We start from the raw sequence: 25,539 nt of genomic DNA, 5'->3' as shown, positions 1-25,539 counted from the left end.
AAAGAAAGTTATCTATCCCATCCGCATTTAGCAGCCGACATTTTCCAGAATTTTATTATAGCTGGAGCTCATTTGTACATAGAAATCCGACAGAACTGGTGTCTATATTAACTTACAACACTAACTTACCACTAAGGGTCAAAATATACTAATTCAAATTGAATACGGTAATGAGGAAAACGGTACAACTAAAACCACCAAGAATATATTGCAATTTGTTTTTCCATTTTCATTATTGTTTTCTGAGCTATAGATTTTTAATTTCAATTCGTTTTCTATCAAATACAAATCGTTAAAAGATATAACAACCCTTATCTGTTGCCCTGAGTAGGTTTATCAAATGTTTAATGAGCCATTTTTTTGTGAAAAACATGTAATATTAAAGGAACAACATGAGCAAGAGTTTCATTTTTCCATTGATAATCTTTTTATAGAACCAGCACAATAGTCATGTGCATAGTCACAAACCATAACAACCAATCATTAGGGCAAATATTAGAAACATACCGTAAAAAGTTGTGTATAAGGCGCACTTTTTTACCCCAAAATTTCATTTTAAAAACTTGATGCGCGTTATGCACAACTACAGCCATGCCAAGACATTTTTTCCCTGTCAGTTACCCAGTTGCGGTAATTCGTATCATTCGGTTTCCCGGTGTTTAAACTGTAACTATGTTAATAATAGTGTTATATTTACGATCTGAATAAGATGGACAAACATTATAAAGTTACGTAAATATTTTCTATCTTTTTCATGTACGTACAGAGCATTGAAATCAAATTAATTTGAAGAAGAGAATGAAAAACAAGGAAGCCATTTTTATTTAAATGTTATTGTTTTCCCACAATATTATACCCTACTGTACTTAAGGGTTACACAATTTATTGGGAGGCACTTGCCAATTTACAATAGTATGTCGGCAAGGTCTTTCCCGATGTATTTATGATTATTTTTCTTGCTTTTCAAATGTGTTAATAAAATTGATGTTGTGTTTGTTTACACGTTTTCATACGTCTTGTCAAGATTAAGGATGTGATTATCGAGCAATTTGCGTCACCTGTCAAGTTTTGTGTAGCTGGGCTATTATCAAAACATGCGAACCCGAAAAAGGCTTCACACCTCCATTGTTTGTTTATCGCCGGTAATGTCATAATGGTGTTGAGAAGTTTGAGTCGTTAAAGTTTCCTGTCAGTTATAGACACTCGAAAAGAACACATGATATCAGCAATGTAAATAAACGCGCGGTTGTGAATAAGTCATGCATGAATAACCATGTGACAATACCAATCGATAATGTCAGTTTCTTAGTTATAAATAATCCATCCGTTATGTGTACTCCTCCACGATAAAATCGTGGACAGTTACTTCGGAGACATATGATGAAAACCTTCATGGTATCCTCGTGAAAAGTGTGCATTTCATGCATAATTCATTTAAATCCAAACATTTATTTTTAGTCATATGATTTAAAAAAAAACACAAACTAGTTGTATCATTATTGTCTTTAAAATAATTAATAATTGAAGCAATAAAAGAACACGTAAGATCGGAAATGTAAATATAACGATTTTCAGTTTGCCTGCGGTACAGAATTTTTCCCCCAATTTTTTTGCTTCAAAAACTTTTTTCCCCATTTTTTAGCTTAAAAAAGTAGATAAGCGTTATACATAAATGCGCGTTATACACAACGTTTTACGGTAGTTCATCAATACAGCTTACAACAGCCTTGAACAGGGGGCTAAGTCTAGCTAGTATTTTGTCAAAACATGACCGATTTAAATTGAGTTGTTGTTGTTATATCTAAGAATACACATTTAATAATAGCTTGACATATAAAACTGTGTGTGTTTTAATCTTTTCACTTCAAATAGTTAGATGTATTTATTAAGAGGGCTGATACTACATGCTAAGGATTATCACATTTTCAAACAAGAATTGTCCATTTTTGGACAGGATAAGGGATAAAAAAGCTACTTTCATCCATAGGTGGTATGACAAAAATGGCTATTAAATCAACCGAAAACAAACTGTTTACCTTTTATGTTGGATTTAGTTTTTAAGTTATATAACAATGAAAATAGCCATAGGACTCATACAAATTACAATTGTAGTTTGTACTAAATTGAACACATTGCAATTGCTAGTCTTTGAACCTGTGCGTATGAAGATTTAAACATCATTGTGATCCACTTAATAAATCATATGCTTTAACGTGTTTTCAGTTCGTGTAGATTGAAAAATGCTGTATTATCAAACGTAGGTTACGAAACATAACGACGGCGTAATAAGGGTTAGTAATGGTAACGAATAATATTCGACACAGTTTTACAATATAACAAATGGAAACTTAGAAAAATACCTTCTTAACACTGATCTTGAAAGTAACTGCTGGCTACCCACAACAGACGAAGCCCTTGCTACCGATCTGAACATTCTTATTCTTTAAAACTTGTATTATAAAGATAAGTCGTGTGCTCCGATCGTTGCTCTCCTACCTGTCAAAGAACAATTGCGCAACGTCACTTCCTGGTAAAGGGGTTGTTTCAAAGCTATTAAAAAAGGTATATATTATATAAAGCAACGGTTCGTTGACGGACGGGTTCAATGCCCGTTCGGTTGGTGGTTGTCCAACTTGTTGACGCTCTCAAATATTAAGCTACTTTTTATATTGGTAATATTTGAAATTTAGCCCATATAAAAAGTATCTCTACATTCTGTGCGCGTCTTATAAATAAGATGGAGGTTTCGTCACAATGCAGTTTCGTCACACTGATATTATGAAGGAGGGCAGTGGAGGTTTCGTCACACTGATATATTGTATAGATTAAAATGATATTGCAATTGAATATGATGTTGTAAATAAATATATTGGGATATATGCGTCTTTATGTTATTTTTTAGCGTTATTGAGTTGAGTTTTGTAACAAATGATGGTTTTAATTGTATATATTATTTAAATGATTTATGTTTGACTTAGGTTAAACAGCGTACTGTTTGTTATAATGAAGCGTATTTATTTTAGTAGTTGTAGTACCAGCTAAAACTGTAAAATTTTGTCAGTGTTATTTTATAGTTAAATAGAAATATATTCACATGTAACAGGCAATAATTAATGTCCTATGATTTTAATAAATATGCTTTAAAAGTAACTTTTTTTTCTTTACTGTTTATTTTATGCGAAAAATGTAACACTTTGCATATTATCCTTTTTTCTATCATAATATCAACTTTTTCTGTGCGCGTAATATTTGAATAAAACACATATTTGTGGAGCACATGAAAACACGTCCACACCCTATCGACTACCAATCTACGATTATAAGATATTTCAATTATTGATTACTTGATAGTGCAAACATATTTATAAGTGCATTGCAAACAATCAATTAGCGACACACGCAAATATTTATTTTTGGTGTAATATTGCTTGCAAATAAATGTGTGTTGTGTAAAGGTAAGTGTATTATTATACCGTTTATTGAGTAGATTTGTATTTGATTGTATCTTAATGTTTTATATGCACATTTTTTGTGTGTGTAATATTGCTTGCAAATAAATGTATGTGTTGTGTAAAGGTAAGTATATTATTATACCGTTTATTTAGGAGATTTTTATGTTAATGTATTGTGTAATATTGTGTTGTATTTGAATAAATGGTTTTTGTGAATCATAATCAACATTGTATTATGTCATTTAATTGCATGTGTATACTAACTAAACACTTAAATTTATCGAATTTAACAGAAAAGAAAAAAAACAGAAGAAAGGTGTCAATCAAAGGTGCTAAAGTCTCACGGTATTGTTCACACCTATATATTACCATTGTGACGAACCCTCTACCCGTTTTCTACAGTAAATTCAGTGTGACGAAACTGCAGTGTGACGAAACCTCCGTAAACCAATAAGACTAGGTTGGTGGGTACAATACAAAATAGCAAACACCCAATCTCCACGCATAGTTGCATGCTCTGACATACAATCTCTGCCATCACAAGAAAATCCTACCAGATTTGGTAGATATAGATCTATATAATTTTTATTTTGGAATAACATTATGAAAATTTGAATAATTTTCTTATATATTTTGAAAATAGTGTATTAGTTTAGGTTCATAATAAAAAAAGTTCGTAATTTAACAGAAAAGTAAAAATAACAAATGTAGACATTCTTTACCACGTGGCTAGACTATCATCAAGCGGTGTTTGATCCAGCTTTGCTTGTTCGTGTCAAATCTCTGCGCTAAGGTTGTCAAACTGTACGCAGCTGTTATCTCCACCCGGCTACTGGCGATAACCACCGCCATCACAAGAAAATCCTTCTTTCTTGTTTAAGTATTATATTATAAAAATACGTAGAATCAGTTTCTTATTTTGAAATTAGATGATAAGTTTAAGTTCATAAACAAAATACCTAAATTTAAAAAGTAAAGATAACAACGGGAAATTTGGATAGTATAAGACGCTATTATTGTACCCCGTGCACCGTGGCTCGGCTATCATCACATGCATGGTTGCTTATAACGGCAGGGATTTGATATCGAGCTATGCGCGGAGGTTGTTCGGATTTTCCTTCGGGTAATCAAGCTTCTTCCATAACACAAAACCACGCCAAAATTAAAAATAGTTCAACAACAGATAAATAGTTGGCAATAGCAACTATAATTCAAAATTCGTCCCAACTTTCGTGCGTCTAGTAAATTAATTACCGATATGTACGAGTTCCGGGACACACATAATGCAACCTCATCCTTGGAGAGACTTCATGAACTTGGACATACTCACACTGACTGGTATTTATGTAAGTTATGAAATCGTCGATATAGTGCCAAATTAAATTAATCTACACTAATGATCTATGCAAAACACATTGTTTCTAATCGGATTGGTTTACAATGCGTATGTACTTAAAATTGTGCTCAAATAGTTTCTTGGCGAAAATAAGAAACTTTCATTTATGTTGTTTCTAAATAGTGGTAAGTAAACATTTACAAAATCTGACTTAGACCACATTTATTAAACCTAACATTAAACCTTATTATACACATTCAAAAATTAAATCATCTTTCTAGAGCAAACATGACCTACCTGTACTTCTATTCAAAACCATAAAAACACAAATGATCGTGATGACAACAATGGATAGGTAAGATAATGCTAAAGCGGAATATCTGCGGATTCCCCGAAATATAGACAAATATTAAAGCATTATTTTTCTTACTTTATCTTTAGTTCACATAAATAATTAATAGTGTTGTTGTTTTAATATACAATGTATTTTTGTTGTTTTTGTGCCAGTGGATTTCGAACTCACGTAAACAAAAATACACACTTAAATTAGAAATATAAAAAACTGCAGGACCATTATTGATATTGCGACTGCCGGTATTTATATCAGAACGTCACTCACATTCCATTCATAACGATATAATTACTACAATTGACTTAAATCCTACTGATTCCGCGCCCGCGAAACATATGTCAGAAACAATATTATAATAAAGCATAAAATGTACATGACTCAGTGTTTAGCAAGTGAGACATGCGTGTTACAAAATCATTAAATACTAACTTAGTTAATTATAATATTGCTTTTTTAAGTTAAATATCCAATTAACAGCCGATTATGAGGCACAGCTGCGTTCTACACATTTGGCAAAGCTAGTAAAACATGCGGCGACACAAAATGCTAGTGCAATCCCTGCAATATGAAACACAACTCCTGTATATGTGCATCTATAAGTCTTAACGATTGGTTGGCTCCTAGGACGGCAGCTTTAAAAAGCCCATTAAAGTATTTGCGAAGAAAGTGTACCGTTTGTTTACACAAATATTGTGCATGCATTTATAGCGAATGAATACATTTAGAGGTTTAATGAAAGACCGAGCAAAAGAACGAGTAAATTAATGAATAAGTGGCCGAGATAGTAAGTGAACAATGAAACAGATTGAAAAAAACATGTTTTGCTTGATTCATTGTGCGCCTCGTCCTCCCATCTGATTTGTTCTCCCAACAACCTGCCCCAAAGATATTAATTTATGGATACAGTCCTATCAAGTCGTATCCTCCGGTAACGTTCGTTAAAATATGATAATTGATTTAATTCTTTGTAATTTGAAATTGTGGCAAAGTTTGGCCGGATTATGTGCTTGCGTAAAGAGTTTGGTATTGATATAAGAAGAAGTACACGTCTGTCATGCAGTGTGCTATGTTTTGAAAAGTTATATATATATGACTGTCCCGTATTTTCTGTATGTATTTTATTCATTTTTTTTCGTGTTTCTTTATAAATTACTAAAGACTACCCGAAATATAATAATTTTTAGTAAAGATTTTACATGATTTTTCTTTCAGAAATTTAATTCCTTTAAATAATTCTCGTGATATAGCATGTCTATCTGTAGAATTGACCCTCTTAATGAATACATACACATTTTGGAAATGAACAAATACAAAAACACGCATGTGTTATATGTCAATATATAGTTAATTGTGTATTCTTAGATATAAGAATGAAAACTGCATTTAAATCGGCAATGTTTTGACAAAATACTGGCTAGACTTCGCTCCATGTAGTAATCTGTTTCATGTACAATTGTCTCATGGTATCGGCTCCTCTGATTGGTTGCTAAGATTTGTTATTTTAATGGAAAAACGAAACTCTTGCTCATGTTGTTCTTAAAATATTTTTAACATTTTATTAAAAAAATAAGCGGCATATAAAATATGTGATCAAGCTACCATTAATCCATAAAAAAACTAACATAATTGTGTGTTACGTAAAGCGTCACCCTGGAATAAACATAACCTACTTTCCAACGCACATCGGCAATCATGAGAATGATAACCGAAATAGTCATGGATAACCATAAAATAAATTGCAACTTCTAAAAATTGAAAAACAAGAGATATGTTTGTCAGAAACACGATGCCCCCTATTGCGCCGCTTTGAAATAAAATTTCAATATATCATTTGGCAGGTTTAGAAATGATCTCCCTTTTAAAGCTTATTACTTCCCTTGGATTGTATATTTTTTTACTGTTGACCTTGAAGGATGACCTTGACCTTTCACCACTCAAAATGTGCAGCTTCATGAGATACACATGCATGCCAAATATCAAGTTGCTATCTTCAATATTCAAAAAGTTATGACCAAACTTTAACCAAGGTTAAAGTTTTGGGACACACACAATGAATGACAAACAGACAGGCCAAAACAATATGCCCCCGATCTTTTGATCCGGGGGCATAAAAAATATTAACTTTCCAGCCCTTCTTGAAGGTTTTCGTTAAAGGCACGATGCTTTGAGGAGGACCGACACTATAAGAGTAAGCGATAGTCGTTTGATCACTGCCTTTGTTTCAAGCTCCCTTACAAAATATATTGGAAAACAAAATATTTGTAAAGATAATATTTCTTTGAAAACAACATATGTAAAACTTATAAATATTCATAGAAAATAACGAACCCAGTTTTCATTTCCATCAAGTCTTTTCAGCTTGAATTCCCATGTTCAAACTAAAATATTGAAGGATTGAGTGTAACCTACTTTTATAGAACTTTGAGACGTTCCCGTTTTCAAGATGGCCGGTAATGGCCCTATGGAAAAGTTGCAACTTTTGGAAAACATAGAAAAGGACATAGCATCTGCTATCGCTAGTGCTGGTATGCCATTTGATAAACACTCCAATTATTATTTGCATGCACTGTTTGTTATGGTCCGGTGTAATTTTATGTTAATTGATGCCGATTGTTTGAAACAAAGAGTTATCCTTAATTTCGGAAGTGACATTTCGGATCATCTTATGACCACTGTGTCCCATGCATGCCAGACGTCTCGATCTCGATATAAGACAATTTCTCCCGACTTCCTTAAAAAAAATACGTATGTTCTATAAGTTCAAATAAAATTCGCCATGTGCATTCTGTCTTGATAGAACTTTCCTCGATGGACGGACTCTTCGTCACAAGTGTCTCTTGGTATACATTGGTCTCTTGGTATATATTCCACACAGGTAATTTTCCCTCATGTATTTTCTTAGACCAAGTTGTGGATGTCGGATCGATGAGTCTATGACATTAGCCCTCTCGGACATTTGCTTCTAGGACAATAGACCCTAGGACATTAGCCCCCTAGGACATTTGCCCCTAAGGACAAAAGCAACTTAGGACATTAGCTCCTATCTTTTTTTTAATTCATTTTTAAGGCATTTAATTTATCTTTTTTTAAATTAAATGCAATTAAAAGGTAGAAAATGATATAAATATCAAGATGACATTATAAGATGTTTAGTAACAAACAGAGCACTTAGTATATGAATATAAAACCATGTTTTACTTTTAATATGCAATTTTCATTGTATCTTGTAGTTAAAGAAGAAACAAACATATGAACATCTTTCAAAGTAAAAAATACTTCATAGTTAATTAATAAACCAACAATAGTAATAATAAAATAGTAAAGAAATTGTTAAAAACACAAAAAATTACGTGTGTGGTACAAGCTATATATTGAAAAAATATATGTTTTAGAATGAGATGTAAACAGTCGTTAAACTGCTGGACTACTGACATCCTCAGTCGAGAGCCACCGATCACTGAATGTTTCGACCCATTAATCTCGATACATTCTCCTGGTGGTGGGTCCGCAGGGGTTGATCAATCCCCTACGTGTCAGTAGACGGCTGCCAGCTCCTCTCTTCTCTCCTCAGCCAAAGCCATCTCGATGCTCTCTCCGCTGCATCCCCAAGTCTGTTGACCGCTCGCTTTCTGTCTCTTCCTGTCAGGCCAAGTGCAGTGAAAAGTCTCCAGAGAGACTTTGACGGAAAGCCTCGGACGCCGACCTCCACTGGGAATAGCCACGTGTGTCACCCCTTCTCCTTGCATTCCCTCTGCAGATCAGCATATTTTGCTGTTTTCCTCTCCATCGCCTCATCACAGCGCGACTCCCAAGGAACTGTGAGTTCAACCATCACCAGACACTTGTCCTTTGCCGACCAGATCACCATGTCGGGGCGTTGTGTTGTCTGGACTACACTTGGGAAAACCAGCCTGCGTTTCAGGTCAACAACCATCTCCCATGACTGCGCACGATCTAGGATCGATGCTGCTTGCGCCTGCTGCTTCTTGATGGTTTCCCCTTCCTTTACAAACTGATCTTCCTGGTCTCTTTCACAGTCCTCTTCTTTCGCCTCTCCCTTTCCACTATGTCTGCCAGTTCTTGGAGGACCTTGTCGTGTCTCCACCTGTATCTTCCTTGTGTAAGGGCTGTCTGGCAAGATGATAGTGTATGTGCTAGCGTGCCTATCTTTCCGCAAAGTTGGCAGGTTGGGTCGTCACGTTTTCCCCATCTGTGCAGGTTTGCTGGTGAAGGTAGCAGGTCGTTTACTGACCTGAGCAGTAAACAGATGCGCAGAGGTTCGCTACGCCAGATATCCGCCCATGTCATCTTCTTTCCTGTAGTCTGCCACTTTGTCCAAGCACCCTGGCACCCCATTGCCACTGCCCTTATGCCTCGATCTTCTTCTTCGGCCAGACGTACCTCTGCCTGGACCATCTTCATCCTTGTCCTACTGTCCGCCTTCTTCCAACTCCTCGTCTCCGCAGAGCCCAGACCTTGTGTTCCCACTGCCGTTGTTCCCACAATGTCTTTAAGTCGCAGGCGGCTCTCGGCTTGCGCTACAGCCTGGCTAGCGGACCACTTTCTTCCCGTCCTGGTCTCAACACCTGCTCTTCGGACCATGTCATCCCTTGAATCCTTCAGCGTCATGACAAGTCTGGCCTTTGCCACCTTGTACTCCTCCACCAACGAACTCAATGGGAGCTGTAGTTGATTTGATCGTCCATAGAGTCCAATGTTGCTGAAGCTGGGTGGTAAGCCAAGCCACTTTCGCAAATGCCTACTAATTGTTCTCTCCAGTCCTTCCACCACTGTTGTTGCCACCTCATAAAGCATCAGTGACCACATCAGTCGTGGGAGAAGTCCATTCTGGAATAACCAGGCCTTGAATTTGCCAGGCAGTCCGCTTTTGTCAATCTGCTTCAGCCCTTCAGTGAGCTGGTTCTTGATGCGCTTGATGTTGTTCCCATCTTGGAGTGTAGCATCATACCACTTCCCAAGGCATTTAATGGGGCTGTCCATTATCGATGGTATGTCCTCACCTTGCACTGTCAGATTGAATTTCTTGGTTGGTTGGCCTTTCCTGATAACAAGTGCTCTGGACTTTCTGGGTTTGAACCTCATTCTGGACCAAGTTGCTGCCTCTTCTAGGGCCGAAAGCATCCACCTTGCTTGAATGTGGGTCTTTGCTGTCAGAGTGAGGTCATCCATGAATCCCTTAACTGGAGGTAGGTAGATTCCTGTTGCTGCTTTTGGACCACGTGTCTCTCTCTTCGCCGCATTGATGATGAGGTTCATACCCATCACAAACAGGACCACAGAGATTGTGCATCCTGTGACAATGCCTTTCTCCAAGCTTTGCCATGCTGTTGTCTTGTCTCCCACAGCAAAGCGTAGCTTAATGCCTCTGTAGTAGTCTTTTACCAGGTTACAAACGTGTTCTGGTACATGATACTGCTCAAGTGCCTTCTCAATCAACTTGTGGGGTATTGATCCATAAGCGTTGTCAAGGTCTAGCCACACTACAGTCAGGTCATCATGGTTCACTCATGCCTCCCGGATCACTTGGCTGAGAACACTGGTATGCTCGACGCAGCCTGAAAATCCAGGAACTCCACCCTTCTGAATTGACGTATCAACGTAGTTGTTGTCAGTAAGGAATGTTGTCAGTCGCTTGGCTAGGACTGCAAAGAATATCTTCCCCTCTACGTTGAGCAGAGAAATGGTCCGGAACTGACCAATATCCTTCGAGTCCTTCTCCTTTGGGGCGAATATTCCCTCCGCTCTCTTCCAGCAATCGGGGATTTTGCCCTTTCTCCAAATAACTCTTAGTAGGGTCCATAGTTTCCGAAGAATGCCAGGGCACATCTTATAGACACGATAAGGAATGCCATTCGGGCCTGGGGCTGAGCCTGTCCTCGCTTTCTTCACTACGTGCTGTACCTCAGACAATGATGGCTCCTTTGTGTCCAAAGGAGTTTCTGGTGGGACTTTAACATATTAATAATTGTATGTATTTACATATGAAATTAAACAAATGGAATAAAAGTACTTACTTAAAATAAAATTATGAACGTTTTAAAACGCTTGACGGCTAATTTCCGAGCGTTCACTTTTTTATAGGGGATAATGTTCTAGGGGCTTATGTCCTAGGGGCTAATGTCCGTACCCCCGGATCGATGTTGGTCGCTGGCTGGCTGCTTTATCATGAATCTGCCTGTGGCTTTGATATACTTGGACAGTTCAGATGTAATAGTCTCTCTCCAGCCTGGTATATAGGGGTGCTCTTCTGTGTTGAGTAGTGTATTGATATTCAGGGTCTTGTGTTGTGATTTCAAGAGCTTGTGCCAGTGTTTTTTGTGGATGCAGCATTCCAGGAGGAAATGCACTGTAGTCTCCAGGGTGTAACATGTGCACAGTGGTGAGACATTGATGCCAACCCTGTTGGGATGTGCATTAAGGATTGAGTACCCTGTCTGTAGCTGCAGGATCACGCCATATGTTGCCTTATCAGGGTGGTCAAGTTGTAGCTTTTGCTCGACTAATGGAAAGAATTCATAGAAAGTCCTACCAGTAGATGAGTTCTCCCAAAGTTTTCGCCACTTGATAATGCAGGACTTATGCCTTGCTTCTTTCACTTCTTGAATTGTGGTTGTCCTGGAGTCTCCTGGCATTGCATTGGCTTCTTTGGCTCCTTCTTTTGCTAGGCTGTCTGCAACTTCATTGCCCTTAGGACCTGCATGACCGGTTGTCCATAGTAGTTGCACTGTTGTGGTCACAGATAGTGTCCTAAGTGCCTTCTTGATTTCTTCAATCACACTCCTATGGCCGTTGTTTTTCCAGCCCATGGTTAAGATGCCAGTCACTGTCTGGCTGTCACTGAAGATCTGAATTGTGTTGCCCGGTGTTAGGTGGGGATGTTGTATTATTTCTTCTAGAACCATCAGGACTGCGACCAGCTCAGCTAGCAGGATTGTACCATGTTTTGTTACCACTCTTTTTAGCCTGATTGCTACCCCTGGAGGGTACAGGACTGCTCCTGAACCGGTTGGGCCTGAATTAGTCAAGCAGGATCCATCCGTTAATGCAAATGTGCATTCTTGTGGTGCCTCCATCATGATATCCATGATGGTCTCTTTTGCAAGGCTCTCCTGTTTATGAGTTATGTTCTTAGATGAACCTAGACGGCTCCAGTATTCTGGTTTAGTTCTAGACATGCAAATACATCCCACCTCATATTCCATCTTTGGTTCTATTGTGCTGATTGAGACTCCTGTGTTTTTTTCCATATCATTAGCCTGGCTAAGTGCTAGTGCTAGTGGGCTAATATGCAATAGAGGTGTGTCATTCTGGAGCATTTCTTCTAGCTTTTGTTTCATATGGTGTGTTATCCTTTTTGCCTGAATCTTTGCAATTTCTCGAATAGCTATCTCTTCTAATCTAAGATCAATTGGTAGGATTCCTGTGGCTACCTCCATTGCCTCTCTTTCTGCATTTTGCGGTAAGTTGAGTCATAGAGATAGATCTTTTCTTTGTACTGAGTCTAGCCCTGTCTTGTTTTTTGCTCCCTGCCAAATGATTGCCCCATATTCCACAATGTATCTCACCATAGACTTTTAGATGTTGCAGGGGTTTTTATCTGATTTGGGGGAAAGGGCCTGCGCCAGTACATAATTAGTACGAGTTCTCTCCCTTACACCACTGTTATGTTATCATGGTATATTCCCATGAGTTACTCCCCTTTGTTGGAAGTTTGCCATTAAACTGCGTATTTCACCAAATTGTTGTATCCACTTGAGAGTTAAATAAACCAGTTCATCATTGACTATCTGGCAGTTATTCCTTACTGGCGCTGGCCTTTTTTGAGGAGAAAAAAAATCGTGCCAAATGCCGGACTTTGGGGAAAAAAACACAAGAAATGCCGGATTTTAGGGAAAATAAAGAAAGTCTTAAATAATCAATTTAACATATTTTACTGTTTTTAAAACAAATTCAAGGCAACAGATAATTTAATTATGCAATATGTTCTATTTTCTACACTGGATCAGGTTAACTTATGTATTTAAAGTTATAAAAAAAAAATGGGGAGGGGGGAATGTAATATGGGGGGAAATTTATCTGCTGAGGGGGAAAAAATCTGAGGGGAAAGGCCGTTTTTCAGCGGGTCACAAAGAAGGAAAAAAAACCTGTGTTAGTTAACTTTTTGGTTGAAACCAGAGACGCTATACCCTTTACTTCTCTGATGATCTTGAGTGCTTTGCTAGCTTTCCGTTCTACTAGCTGAATGTGTCTATCGAAGCTCATCCTTTCATCTAGTGTAATACCCAAGATCTTTGGAAAGCCGTTGTAGAGAAGAAAACTGTTTCAGGCCGTGAATGAGTCTGTTTTGATGGTTAAGGGTTTAGCAGTAGGTAAATAGTCTTGCCTCTGTTGAAGCTTACCGACATCCGCCAGGTATGACACCACTTCAAAACTGTCTGGAAGTTTTGGCAGACATCTGTGATTGCAGTTTCTTCCTTGTGTGACGTAGCCCATGTAGTTCCATCGTTGGCAAATTTGCAATGTTTCTTTCCTGTTCCTGCGAACATGTTGACAATGAAGACATTAAAAAGTGTCGGGGCGATAACGCTTCCTTGAGGCAGGCCTATCTTTGTATTGAAATAGAATGTTGGTCCCCTGTGGTCATCCACTGTACATCTTTCCATCACTATTCCCTTTATTGCCCCCTATTTACAACCATCTTCTATTGCTCGAGTTTATCAGTGCGGTTTTTGACACCTTATCAGCGATTTATCTGCAAACTAATGATCTTAACAGGCATCTCACTATGGTGTTTTTATGTAAAAGTATGTATACTTCTGAAGCAAAAGCTTACTGCGTTTGTTTTTCAGGTCAAATCAAGTCAAAAGATACTATTACCATATGTATTATACCACTTGACATTTAAAAACCTGACAAAACAATGATTTTCTACCGGTATATCAAACAATTGAATTTTATGACTGATACACATTGAAATATTATACTGAGTGACTACTGACTCATGTAAAGGTGACATGATTGATCTTTTTACATGTCCCGTATGGTCAAATGTCCCGACAATTTTTACGGAATGTCCTGATTCGGATTTAATAACTTCTGGCATGTATGCCAATGTCGGCACCCTGAAAACATTATGTTTTCTCACGCTGGCTTGGTCTGGGTTCGATCTAATTCACTGATAATTTGCCATTTACGATAGAGAATACAATTAAGATACAATCAAAAAATATTTATAAGAAATCCACGCAGTGAATGTTTGTCATGGCAACTTGTGTTTTTAAATAGTACAGTTTCCTTGCAACCATTATGGTTAGAAAATTGAAAGAAACATGTTTTGCTTTGTATGCTAGTGGATCTGTGTATAATCAAATTCATCTGTTTTCTGTTTTATAATGTTTATCATGCTTTACAATTTACTGAATAGTCATGGAACAGAAAATGTAAAATGCAAGATATTGAAAGGTAAACAAATGAAATAAATTAATTAAAATTAGTTTTATACATCAGTAACACATCAAGAACACTAAAGGGTGTTTGTTTATATTTGTTATTTTTTCCCCAAACTGACACAAATGGGATTATGCAAATAATTTTTTTCACTGCAATTTTGTCTCTGACAAGTTGAAACTAGGTCATGTGAGGTCAACATTAATAGAAATTGTCATGACACTCTAGAGGAAACCCTTTTTATGCCCCCGAAGGAGGGCATATACATATAGTGATCAGACCGTCCGTCCGTCTGTCCTTCCGTCACACTTTGCATTTCGGTTTCGCATTTAGGTTTCGAAAAATTCTCTTAACTTCTTTGTCCCTTCATATAGCAACTTGATATTTGGCATGCATGTGTATCTCATGGAGCTGCACATTTTGAGTGGTGAAAGGTCACAGTCATCCTTTTATGTCAAAGGTAAAAAACATTTATCTAAGCGGCGCAGCAGGGGGCATTGTGTTTCTGACAAACACATCTCTTGTTTCTCAATGTTTATGCTCAGAATAATTATGCTGATGATATCTCAATATTTTTCAAATAATATCTTTGTTGAGTTCTAAAATGGTTGTCAAAATATTGCATCAGTTGATCAAAACAGTTTAGTTCCTTCCTGTCTCAGGTGAGGGACTTTGGATTTAGTCCGTCTATACATGAGTTAGGGCGTTTATTAATGTTTTCTTTGAATGGCCTTTTCTCCGCAACAGTTTCATTATTTATAATTTTATATTTTATGTTTATATTTAATAGGAAAGGCCTTAGAAGAACTGGCTAAAGACAAGCCTGTTATGAAATCAATTGAAAGCAATACAACAGCCTTCACAAAGACATTAGAAAGTGTGGAAAAGGGGTTGATGAATCAGATAAACTACCTGACCCAAGTCTCAACAGGTATGACCATCATAGTAATACAGAGGTTTTTTCCTTCTTTAGCCAGGGCCTTATAAAGGCCCCTTCCCCCAAGAGAAAGGCCCTTCCTCAAAGAGAATTTCTTTAAAATGATGCAATCATCCCTAAACTTCAAGCTCACTTTGGGATTTTTCCCCCCTTTCTCAGTTTTGTTGATATTTTCCCCAAAATGGAAGGCCAGGCCCTTTTTCCAGATCAAGAAAAAGGCCCTGGAATACTGGTACTTCATGTACCGGTTGTCAGATTTAGAGAAGTTTAAAGTAATGCAGTAAATTCTCTAGATATTATAACTGCTGCATCTCTCACATAAATGAAATAATCAAATCAATCTGTTGGCTCACATTTTGTCAGCAAAATCCAAGGAGCTAAAGATATCCGGACAATCGCTCCAACGGACAATTGCTCCTACACCAAATTTGACAGGGCGGACAGTCGCTCCTACGACGTTTTGACAGGGCGGACAATCGCTCCTACGATGTTTTGACAGGGCGGACAGTCGCTCCTACAGTATTTTGCCAACCTGGACAATCGCTCCTACATTATTTTGGTAACCCGGACAGTCGCTCCTACATTATTTTGACTCCAAGGCAAAAAGGAGTATACGCCGATTAAAGGTTAACACCTATAATTAACACATGTCTTAAGTTAAATTTTATTGTTATATAAATACTATTTCTTGGCTATTATATAAATATAACTTATGATTTCATGTAACACAAGTGAAAGGTACGAATGAATGTCCCTGATAGGAATACTGCAGGAACCATTGTCAGAGGTGTCCTTATAACTACCTTATAATTACAGTTAAAGAATCAACAAACTGTAACATAGTTTGTTCATAAGTAAATTAATTAATTTAAATCACATTGATTGGCTCATGTTGAATCGGCTTACTTATCGTCGGTTCATTATAGGTGTTATATAGCCTTTGATCGGCGTATATTACGATTTGCCGTGGAGTCAAAATAATGTAGGAGCGACTGTCCGGGTTGACAAAATACTGTAGGAGCGATTGTCCGGGTTGGCAAAATAATGTAGGAGCGATTGTCCACCCTGTCAAAACATTGTAGGAGCGACTGTCCGCCCTGTCAAATTTAGCGTAGGAGCGATTGTCCGTAGGAGCGATTGTCCGGGATTAGGACTAAAATATGACAGTTCTTCAGCTAGATCTCTAAGGCAAACGTACTATTACTTTTAGACTTTGAAAAGAGTGAGATGGTATTGATATTTTCAAGTAATTAAGTAATAATACTGGGGCCATATTAATACTCTAGATCTTATATATTAGCATTGAAAAATGGTGCTTAAAGTTAATGCGTAAAGTGTCACTTTTTGCTTTGATGGTAATTTCTTGTAAAGCAAGTCCCTTCTAAGCGAAAACTCAGTTTAGGCGGAAAGTGTTGTCCCTTATACGGTAAGCAAGTGCAGACCGCTCAAGCTTATCTGGGACGACACTTTACACACAAGCTATTAGCCCTGTTTTGCCAGAGCACTGCTCATGTCATAAAACCACCTGTTTTCATCACAGGTCAGCCTCACGAGGGCTCGTGTTACGCCGCACAGAAAGATCTGCACATGAGCTACCATCGCCACGCCCACGTGAAGAGACGCTTGGAAGAACTCGAGAAAATACGGGCAGACACGAAGCCAAAAGTCCTTCAGCTCACCAAGAGTTACTCCCTCCCACCTATGGCCCAGCCTGTACCTGGGAACCAGTAGGCTACACATCAAGACATGTTCTGAAAGTGGGAACCAGTAAAAAAAAGAGGGTCAAGTGCATGCCATATATGTACCTACACTTGTTTTTTTTAGTACTTAACCCATACAGCAGATGGAAGGCATATTGCTCTAAAGGTTGTTTAAGGCCTGTCTATACTTACAATTGTAGGGCTTACATAAACATCCTCCTTTTTAGGCTAATTATCATAATATTTTTCATACTTATTTCTATTTGCCTTATTAGACATTCACATTACCAGCAACAAAATATCATATTAAAGTTTCAAACACAATACTTCAACTGAACTGTTGGGGCAGCTGCAAGTTTTTGTGTGATTTGATTTTAATATACATGTAGCAGCAAAATGGGGGAACAAGCTTTAAAGTGTTTTCAGCACTGTAAGCGAGAAAAGAACATTCTCTGTTTTACCATACCACTGGTGTGCCCATTGTGTTCTCAAGACACTGTCACTACGGCAATGCGCATTCCCCCGTTCATCATTGACTCTCCATTTGTCAGTGCTATCAGCACCCAGTGCTGTGTGGTTATAAAACCGACGCGCGGAAGTTTTCTCGAAGACTTCACGAACCAATCAAATTTACACGTTGGTGTTACCAATTCCAGAGGTGTTGTGTATGAATTTGATGAGCGTGGAGTTACTGTGGGCGCGAAAGACTGGACTCAGTGTATCAGAGTACATGTAATACTAAATGATTCTGCTGATGAGGTTATGTATGGAACTTGGGATGAACAATTGTCAGTTTGCGTGATGGATCAACGCTGGAATAGGAACTGTTATAATGAGGTGACACACAACTGTTATGACTTTGTTTTGTATTTTTTGAGAACACAAGAATTAAAAGATGTGAATGAATGTTTGAGTGACCGCTCATCTTTTTGTGTGCGCTTCATTCTACCGAAAACACAGAAGGCTGGGAAGTACATAAGCATTTATCGCGAAATAGTTGCGAAATGTTATGTTTTGCAAGATCCATAGGGTTATTTTCTTTTTGGAAGAAATGGCTTTCTATGGAATGCAATTATTTGTATGTTATATTGAAGAGTGTTTTATGACGTTTTCACGATTATATAAAACGACATTTGTTTGTTATATGTTATGCAAATGGTGTTACTCTTTGATGTCTATTATTGTTGTGTGATGGTATCTTCATTATTTAACTTCTCTCACTGCAGGGGTGTGATTTTTCTACATGTATGTATAAATGATGAGTTTGATTGAAACCTGCTAGGGTGGTAGGGCATTGTCCTCCCCTGAGGTGGTTCTTAATAAATGATTAATATTTTCTTTTCTTATGGCACATTGTATTTTAGTACATACATTTTCTTGTGCACATCATTCTGTTCTTTTAAACACGTTTTAAAATAAGAATAGACTTTAGAAAGTATAACTTTCATGACTCGTCCACAACTCCAGTAACACACAAGTTTCCAATTATGTCATTGAACAACAAGCAGTTAAAACAGCATCTTCAATAATGTGAGCATACATTTTTGATCAATGTTTTATTATGATGTCATATATATTTTCGTGTAACAAAGTGTAAAATTTTTAATATGAACCTTTCTATGGTTGTATTTTAATAATGGTACAAAAAACAGGACAACACGCAACTCATGGTTCCAACACAAGATCTGCTGGTAACCACGACATATGTGTGCATTGTTTGATCTGTCATGCTGGTGCATACTGTTATTCAATACACCTGTGATATCATCGTTTGATATCTTTTCTTTTATTATATATAGAGCTATATAACGATTTTGCTGTAAACCAGTTTTTTATTTGTACAATATTCGATCGTATGAGACAGATATGGACATGAAACGGTTAGAAGGTGTACAAAAATATTAAACAAAGGATCAGAATCGGAAATAATAAAATGATCGCAAAGTTTGAGTGTATGTTTGACATTTGAATATATATATTTGATTTTCATATGTGCCACAAGTGATCATCATAATGAGACCTAGTGTCGAGGGCAGCATGCAGGTGGTTAGCGTGTTGCTTAGTTCTTCTTGAATGCTCTGAGCTTTTATAAGTACATACGTACAGCTCAGATCTAGAGTATTATTATGGCCAGCGATCCGGAGGGTCAATAGCTGGGAGTAATATTATTGCAACTAGCGTGTTGCTATGATAATAATTAGTAAAAACATCATTTTGAATGAAAAATAGTCAAATTAGCACGAAAAATCAACTTCTAAACTTATATATTTATATATATATATATAACCAAGTATTCAACTGAAAATGAATCGAAAATAGCGTGCATCGCTTTGAACAGCCATTACTTAATCAATTGTGCAACGATTTCCATACAGTCGGTCTTATTAAACGCAAAAATAAATTTCCTTTCTGGAAATGTACATTTTTACAAAAATTAGCTGGATCAAACTTTAAAGAGATTGCACGGTTTGGTAAATTGACAAAATTTAAAAAAGTTGTTTCAGATTCGCAAATTTTCGGTTTAGTTATGCTATTTGTGAAGAAACAGTATTACTGAACATTTGCCATGGTCTAATATAGCCATTATATGCAACTTTTGACGATTTAAAAACCTAAAAATTATAAAGCGTTGCAACGCGGAACGATTGAATAATTTGTTGTTGTCGTTTAAATTTTTTAAACTACGAAGATTGCTTATATAACGTATAAAATACACATCTTATATTTGCTTGGCAGGATAGCTCAGTTGGCTTATGCGTTTTTACTTCAGGATTCCGAGGGTCACTGGTTCTAGCTACGGGCTACTTTGTTTTCCTTTTTTAAATTTTATTTTTGATTTTTAACTGGAGCTTTTAAATTTTAATGTTTACATTTATCAATATAAAGCATTTAATGACAAACTACAAAACATGCCAAAATCTGTGAAAAGGCCCCTTTAAGAAATAACACGATACACAACTCGCGTGACCTCGTCAACGATCGATCTGACCCGATCAATGACTGAAATCTTCACGGAGTAAAGGGTGTTTCCTTGCAAAAATCACGGCCCTTGATACCATAATTCAATAAAACGTATGAAAAAAAACATTCTGACCGTTCTTGCCGTTACATTATGCATCAAAACTAACTGTCTAGTGCCTTTTGAAAACTTCGTTTACATACCTTTCAACTGGCCGACATTTTAACCACTAAAGCGATTTCATTGGTCCAACGCGAAGGTGTGTCTTTACTCTTTAATATTATTAGTTAGATCGGGTCAGATCGGCGACTAGTAGGTCACGCGAGTTGTGCATCGTGTTATTTATTAAAATTTGGCCCAGCAATAGTAAAAATATGGCAAGATATGTATATTTCCTGAAAGGAAATTCATTTATGCGTTTAATAAGACGAGTCTATGGAAATCGCTGCACAATTGATGAAGTAATGGTTGTACAAAGCGATGAACCCTATTTTAGGGTCATTGTGAGATGAATACATTGTTATATATATATATATATATATATATATATATATATATATATATATATATATATATATATATATATATATATATATATATATACCATAACGTTTGCTCGAAGTGCGATGTGCCCAACCCTTGATAACTTTATTTGTTAAATAAAACGAAACACGGGTGTGCATTTGAATTAAATATAAAAAAGAGTAACTGATTCCGAGCAAAAAGGAATGCAAACATGAAATGTTAACATGTCATTTAATGAAAACGCATTCCTTCCTCTTTCAAATATATTCTTGTTTTGTCTTTTCACAGGATCATAACCCATGAATAAGAATTCTATACCTAAGTATAGGTGCTTCTATTGTACAGCACCTACAGACAGACCAGAGGCCAATTCCGAAATCTTGCAGCATTGTGTCAAACGTAACAAGTGCCTGACAAAAAACTATAGAAAACTAATTTTTCAGAGCGAAACTGGATTGCTTTTCAGTTTTGTATTGTCTGATTACTATAACAGTGTTCCACATCGAATTTTGCATTTCTGATTCACTGAAAAGAGTGTGTTATATCTGGTAAAAAGTGTCGAGTGATCGGGAATAGAAGTGCCATTGTCATTGAGATGATCGGCAAAACAAGTGTCCATGAAAATTTGGCATCCGTCTCTTAAAAAAAATGAATTTCCTCAAATACGTTAGATAACTTAAATGTAACATTGTGTAATATTTATGGACATGTCGTTTATTTTGAATAACAAGCACGGTCTGATTTGTTACGAAATATTTTTATTTTCTTGAAATGCGCACTGATCATCCAAATCATGCTGTTTATCGATGGAATTTTATCGTTTTTTTTTACAAATAATCCACCGTTCTTTCGGGTATTTTTTCTTCCCAATGGGCCAAATAATCTTTCGTGTACGAAGCCAAATAAACAGCATACATGCAAAAAGCTGAAGAACCCACTTATCGCGCGTTTGTCATAAACAACATTTATCAAGATTAAAACTTAGCGCCCATAAATTAGAAATAGAGACTGGTAGATATAAAAACATACCCAGAAATGAACGCAAATGTAAACTTTGTAATTTAAACACTGTTGAGTCCGACTATCACTTCTTTCTAACTTGGCCAATATATAAAGATCTACGATCAAAATGTTTTATCCGATCAAACTGGCCAACTCTTGCGAAAATTAAAAACATACAAGTACTATCTTGTCAAAAAACTCAAGTCATTAACAATGTTTGTTGCCAGATTCCTTACAGATGCCATGAAACTCTGTGAGGAAAAATTAGAAGTATTTGCTGCTTCTAAATAATATTGTATAAAACCCTTAATTATTGTCTATGTACTTTTTGTTTACCATGTGTGTACTATTAGTTGTTTTTAATACATACACGTTTGCACATGATGTTTGAACATATTTCATTGTAGTACATGCCTATGAATTTGATTGTTTTTGTAATGTATTGATGCACTTTGACTATATTTTGTTTACTTGTTTGTAAATGGTCAAATGTGTTATGCCGATTTTCCAATAAAAAACTTGAAACTTTAAACTTGTTGTTTTATGTTATCGAAGCGGCATCTGTTGTCAAAGTAACGCCATACCCATCCAGGGGCGTAGGTAATGGGGAGGCAGGGGAGGCGGCCGCCTCCCCAATATTTCGGCTAATCGTCGTTATATAAATAAAACGTAAAATCGCCGCCCCAAAACCAGTATTTTTGTAATCACGCGCCGTCAGTGCAGAAGCCATGTTTATCCCATTTTCAACGCGACATTGACGGTAGAATACCTTATGGAATATACTAGCCTGTATTCAACCTTGTGGGATATACCTGTCGCGTGCACGGACTACATTTTACTTTACCACTGAATGATTTTTCATAAGAAATAAAGTCGAGAAAACTTTAGCTTCAAAATTATACGACCTTCAACCTTTAAATCTAGTCATATGACATACTTTTTCGCCATCCGTATAATGAATCAGCTGATTGATGGCGTCATAAAAAGACATACTTATTGCGTCATTTTCCCCAACATTGTTTTGACGATTTATTATAAACGCGACTTATTTCACATGTACATGTACTGTTTATCGACATATTTGAATTGTCAATTTATCACATTTTCCTTATTTCGTGTAATTTGCATTGTTTATAATCCATGCATGTACATTTAAGAATGTACAACAAGCCATACAAATATCGCAAAATACATAAATAATCTGCAATATTTGCTACAGGATTTAATTCAGTTTAGGCATAGAGCTGTGTAAAGTATAAGATGGTAAAAATAGCACCACACTGGAATTCGGAACGTCCTATTTTGTACACGGGTATTATCCACTCATTTATCTGTTGTGTAATGGAATGTTTTCCATTCTTTGTGTATTTATATATTAAATTATTTTCTTGTACAATTAGAGCATTTACCATAGATAAATAAAACATTGTGCAAGTTTAAACATAATTATGTTTGTATGCAGAAATCTGCAAATGCAACCGAGTTTTCCAACGACTATTATTTGATAAACTGCCCCGGTTCATTTTAACAGCAGTAATGTACATAGAGTAGGTTACATGACGTAGCGTGTGACGAAGAATAAAGTTTATTGAGTTCATAAACTTGATATGATGGCATAAGGGTCTTTATTTAACTATGCTAAAATAATTATTAAAGACCCTAGATGCAAAATCGTCAATTATTGAGTTATATAGGATCTGGCACGAGTTGTCATATCATACCATAGTTTATTAAACGAGTTCAGGAATTTTGTTAGTAAGCGAGCCTTTGGCGAGCTTACTAACGAATTTCCTTGACGAGTAAATAAAATATGTTATGATATGACAACGAGTGTCAGATCTTTTTTATCACATGCTTTAAAATGAGCAAATTAAATAAATATTAACGCAAACATAAAGATAAATCCCGAATGTTGTTTACATTTCGTGACGTCATTTGACGTTGCAACGTCGTTTCAGCAAAATAACCAAATGCAATTGGTCAATAAACGAAAACTAAGCTAATGAAAACGCATAAAAATGTTTTATTATATACCTATTTAATGCTTTTAACAAAATACAGGTTGTATCAATCGTTGAAATAAAAAATCCCGTATTACGCTACTCGCTGTTTCCAATTCCGTATTACCATACTAGCCGGACTACTTCGACCCATTTAATGACGTCACATTACACGCACCGAAAAAAGAAATATTTTATATTACGAAATATATTACGTAGCACACCGTGTGACGTCATTTCTGTGACAAAACAGTGAAAACACAATAGATTTATCTAAAGTCTGTAAGGACATGTCGGACGTGCTGTTTTTTTAGCAGTAAACTATGTGTTAAAACGTATTTTGGAGTTTGTGTGCATATTTCGATAGGAATACAATAAAATAGTGTGGTTCAAACTAAGTTTCGATAAAGACATGGAGGATAGAAGTGGAAGTGCATATCGTTTTAACGTTTTTGTTATAAACATCGGATTAAAGTTGGCAACTTAATTGTTATAAAAATTGGATTAACGATGGCATTAAGGTAAGCGTGTCGGAAACCTGTGTTTTTCCGGTTCGAATGTTTACACGTTAATTTACATAAATTGTATTCATACGCGTCTTAAATAAACTATAGCGTACCGTTTAAGTCATTGTTTTTTCAGTTTTGTTAAAGTAAAAAATACATTTGTTAACTGTTTTCGTTAGTTGTTGTATATAATAAAAGGAATATTACGCCAGCCAATTGTTCCAAGAGTTTGTATCACTCTCGTGGCTTGTGCTATTTCGCATCACACTCGAGGCTCCGCCTCTCGTGTGATACGTCATCACACAAGCCACTCTAGTGATACAAACTCTTGGAACAATTGACTAGCGTAATATTCCGTATGTATTACACATGTGTAATATAAAAAATATGTAATGGTTGTATTACATGGGAAACAGGGTATAGCATGTGATAAAAATGGATTATTAGATGGATTTTAAAGGATAATTAAAGTTAAAGCGGGTATATACGATTTTGTCAAATATTAATGAATTTATATAAAATGTGTAAAAAACTAATTATATATATATTTCAATATAAATTAAAATAAAAGTTAAGAAGAACATGTGTCGAAAAATGCGAAATATGCCAGATATTTAATTCTCAAATTGAAAACGGCTGTACAGCCGAATTCGCCAGCATGTATATCATACATGTACAATGTGAATCTAAACTTAGTTTAACGGTTTATTTGAATTTCTGCAACGATATCTATTCATACGACACACGCACACTAACTCCAATCCTAATACAAAGACGAATGCTTCGGTTATTGTAGGAAAATATGTTCGTCACAATCGGCTCGGGCCGCTAATTTGTCTTTGCTGCATTTTTATGAAATTCGGCTTTAATGTATAATTTTTCTTGTCTATTTTGTGTACTTGTAACATATTTTATCAATATATTACAAATAAACAAATATAAAAAATCGTATATACCCGCTTTAAGATACTAGTTCGAACGTGTTTTGGTTTTTGTTTGTACTTTTGTCGTTCCCTGTTCTCGGGGAAATGATTTTAACATGGGCGCCATTGATGCATCGGATCACACACGGTATACCCATAACATTATATAAGAACACGTTCTGCGCGTCCTTAAATTCGTCGTCCGTAGTATAAAAAAGGTATTGCCCTGTATATTAAGTCAAATAAAGTGTCAGTCGCTGCAATTGTCTATTTACTCATTTTTCAAGGTCGTCGATGGTGTACATGTATGTTGACATCGACATCATTTTGTCAGGAGCAATCGCCGCCATATTGGATTTTGATCATTTTCTTTCGAAAA

At 36.3% G+C, this 25,539-nt stretch overlaps 2 protein-coding genes across 2 annotated transcripts in view; one reads left to right on the top strand and one right to left on the bottom strand.

Moving 5' to 3' along the window:
* Positions 1-2,528, bottom strand: part of LOC127834180 (very long-chain specific acyl-CoA dehydrogenase, mitochondrial-like) — a 31,197-nt gene extending 28,669 nt beyond the window's left edge. The window contains exon 1 of the mRNA XM_052359822.1: positions 2,361-2,528. Within this exon, the coding sequence (XP_052215782.1) occupies positions 2,361-2,434 (74 nt within the window). The 5' untranslated portion in view covers positions 2,435-2,528. The remainder of the gene's footprint in view (positions 1-2,360) is intronic.
* Positions 2,529-7,554: 5,026 nt separating this feature from the next.
* On the top strand, positions 7,555-17,642 carry LOC127836051 (mediator of RNA polymerase II transcription subunit 11-like). Its single transcript, XM_052362472.1, has 3 exons — positions 7,555-7,665; positions 15,399-15,539; positions 17,086-17,642. The coding sequence occupies exons 1-3, from the start codon at positions 7,584-7,586 to the stop codon at positions 17,274-17,276; spliced, it is 414 nt and encodes a 137-aa protein (XP_052218432.1). The 5' UTR covers positions 7,555-7,583; the 3' UTR covers positions 17,277-17,642.
* Positions 17,643-25,539: the final 7,897 nt, after the last annotated feature.

Source organism: Dreissena polymorpha, chromosome 6 (assembly GCF_020536995.1).
Source record: "Dreissena polymorpha isolate Duluth1 chromosome 6, UMN_Dpol_1.0, whole genome shotgun sequence".
NCBI lineage: Eukaryota > Metazoa > Mollusca > Bivalvia > Myida > Dreissenidae > Dreissena > Dreissena polymorpha.
Note: the sequence above shows the minus strand (reverse complement) of the source record. Positions and strands in the feature narration are given on the sequence as shown.

Coding starts and splice junctions, on each gene's coding strand:
- LOC127836051 (XM_052362472.1), top strand. CDS start 7,584: ATGGCCGGTAATGGCCCTATGGAAAAGTTGCAACTTTTGGAAAACATA. Junction 7,666..15,398: donor ATCTGCTATCGCTAGTGCTG/GTATGCCATTTG, acceptor TATATTTAATAG/GAAAGGCCTTAGAAGAACTG. Junction 15,540..17,085: donor CCTGACCCAAGTCTCAACAG/GTATGACCATCA, acceptor TTTTCATCACAG/GTCAGCCTCACGAGGGCTCG.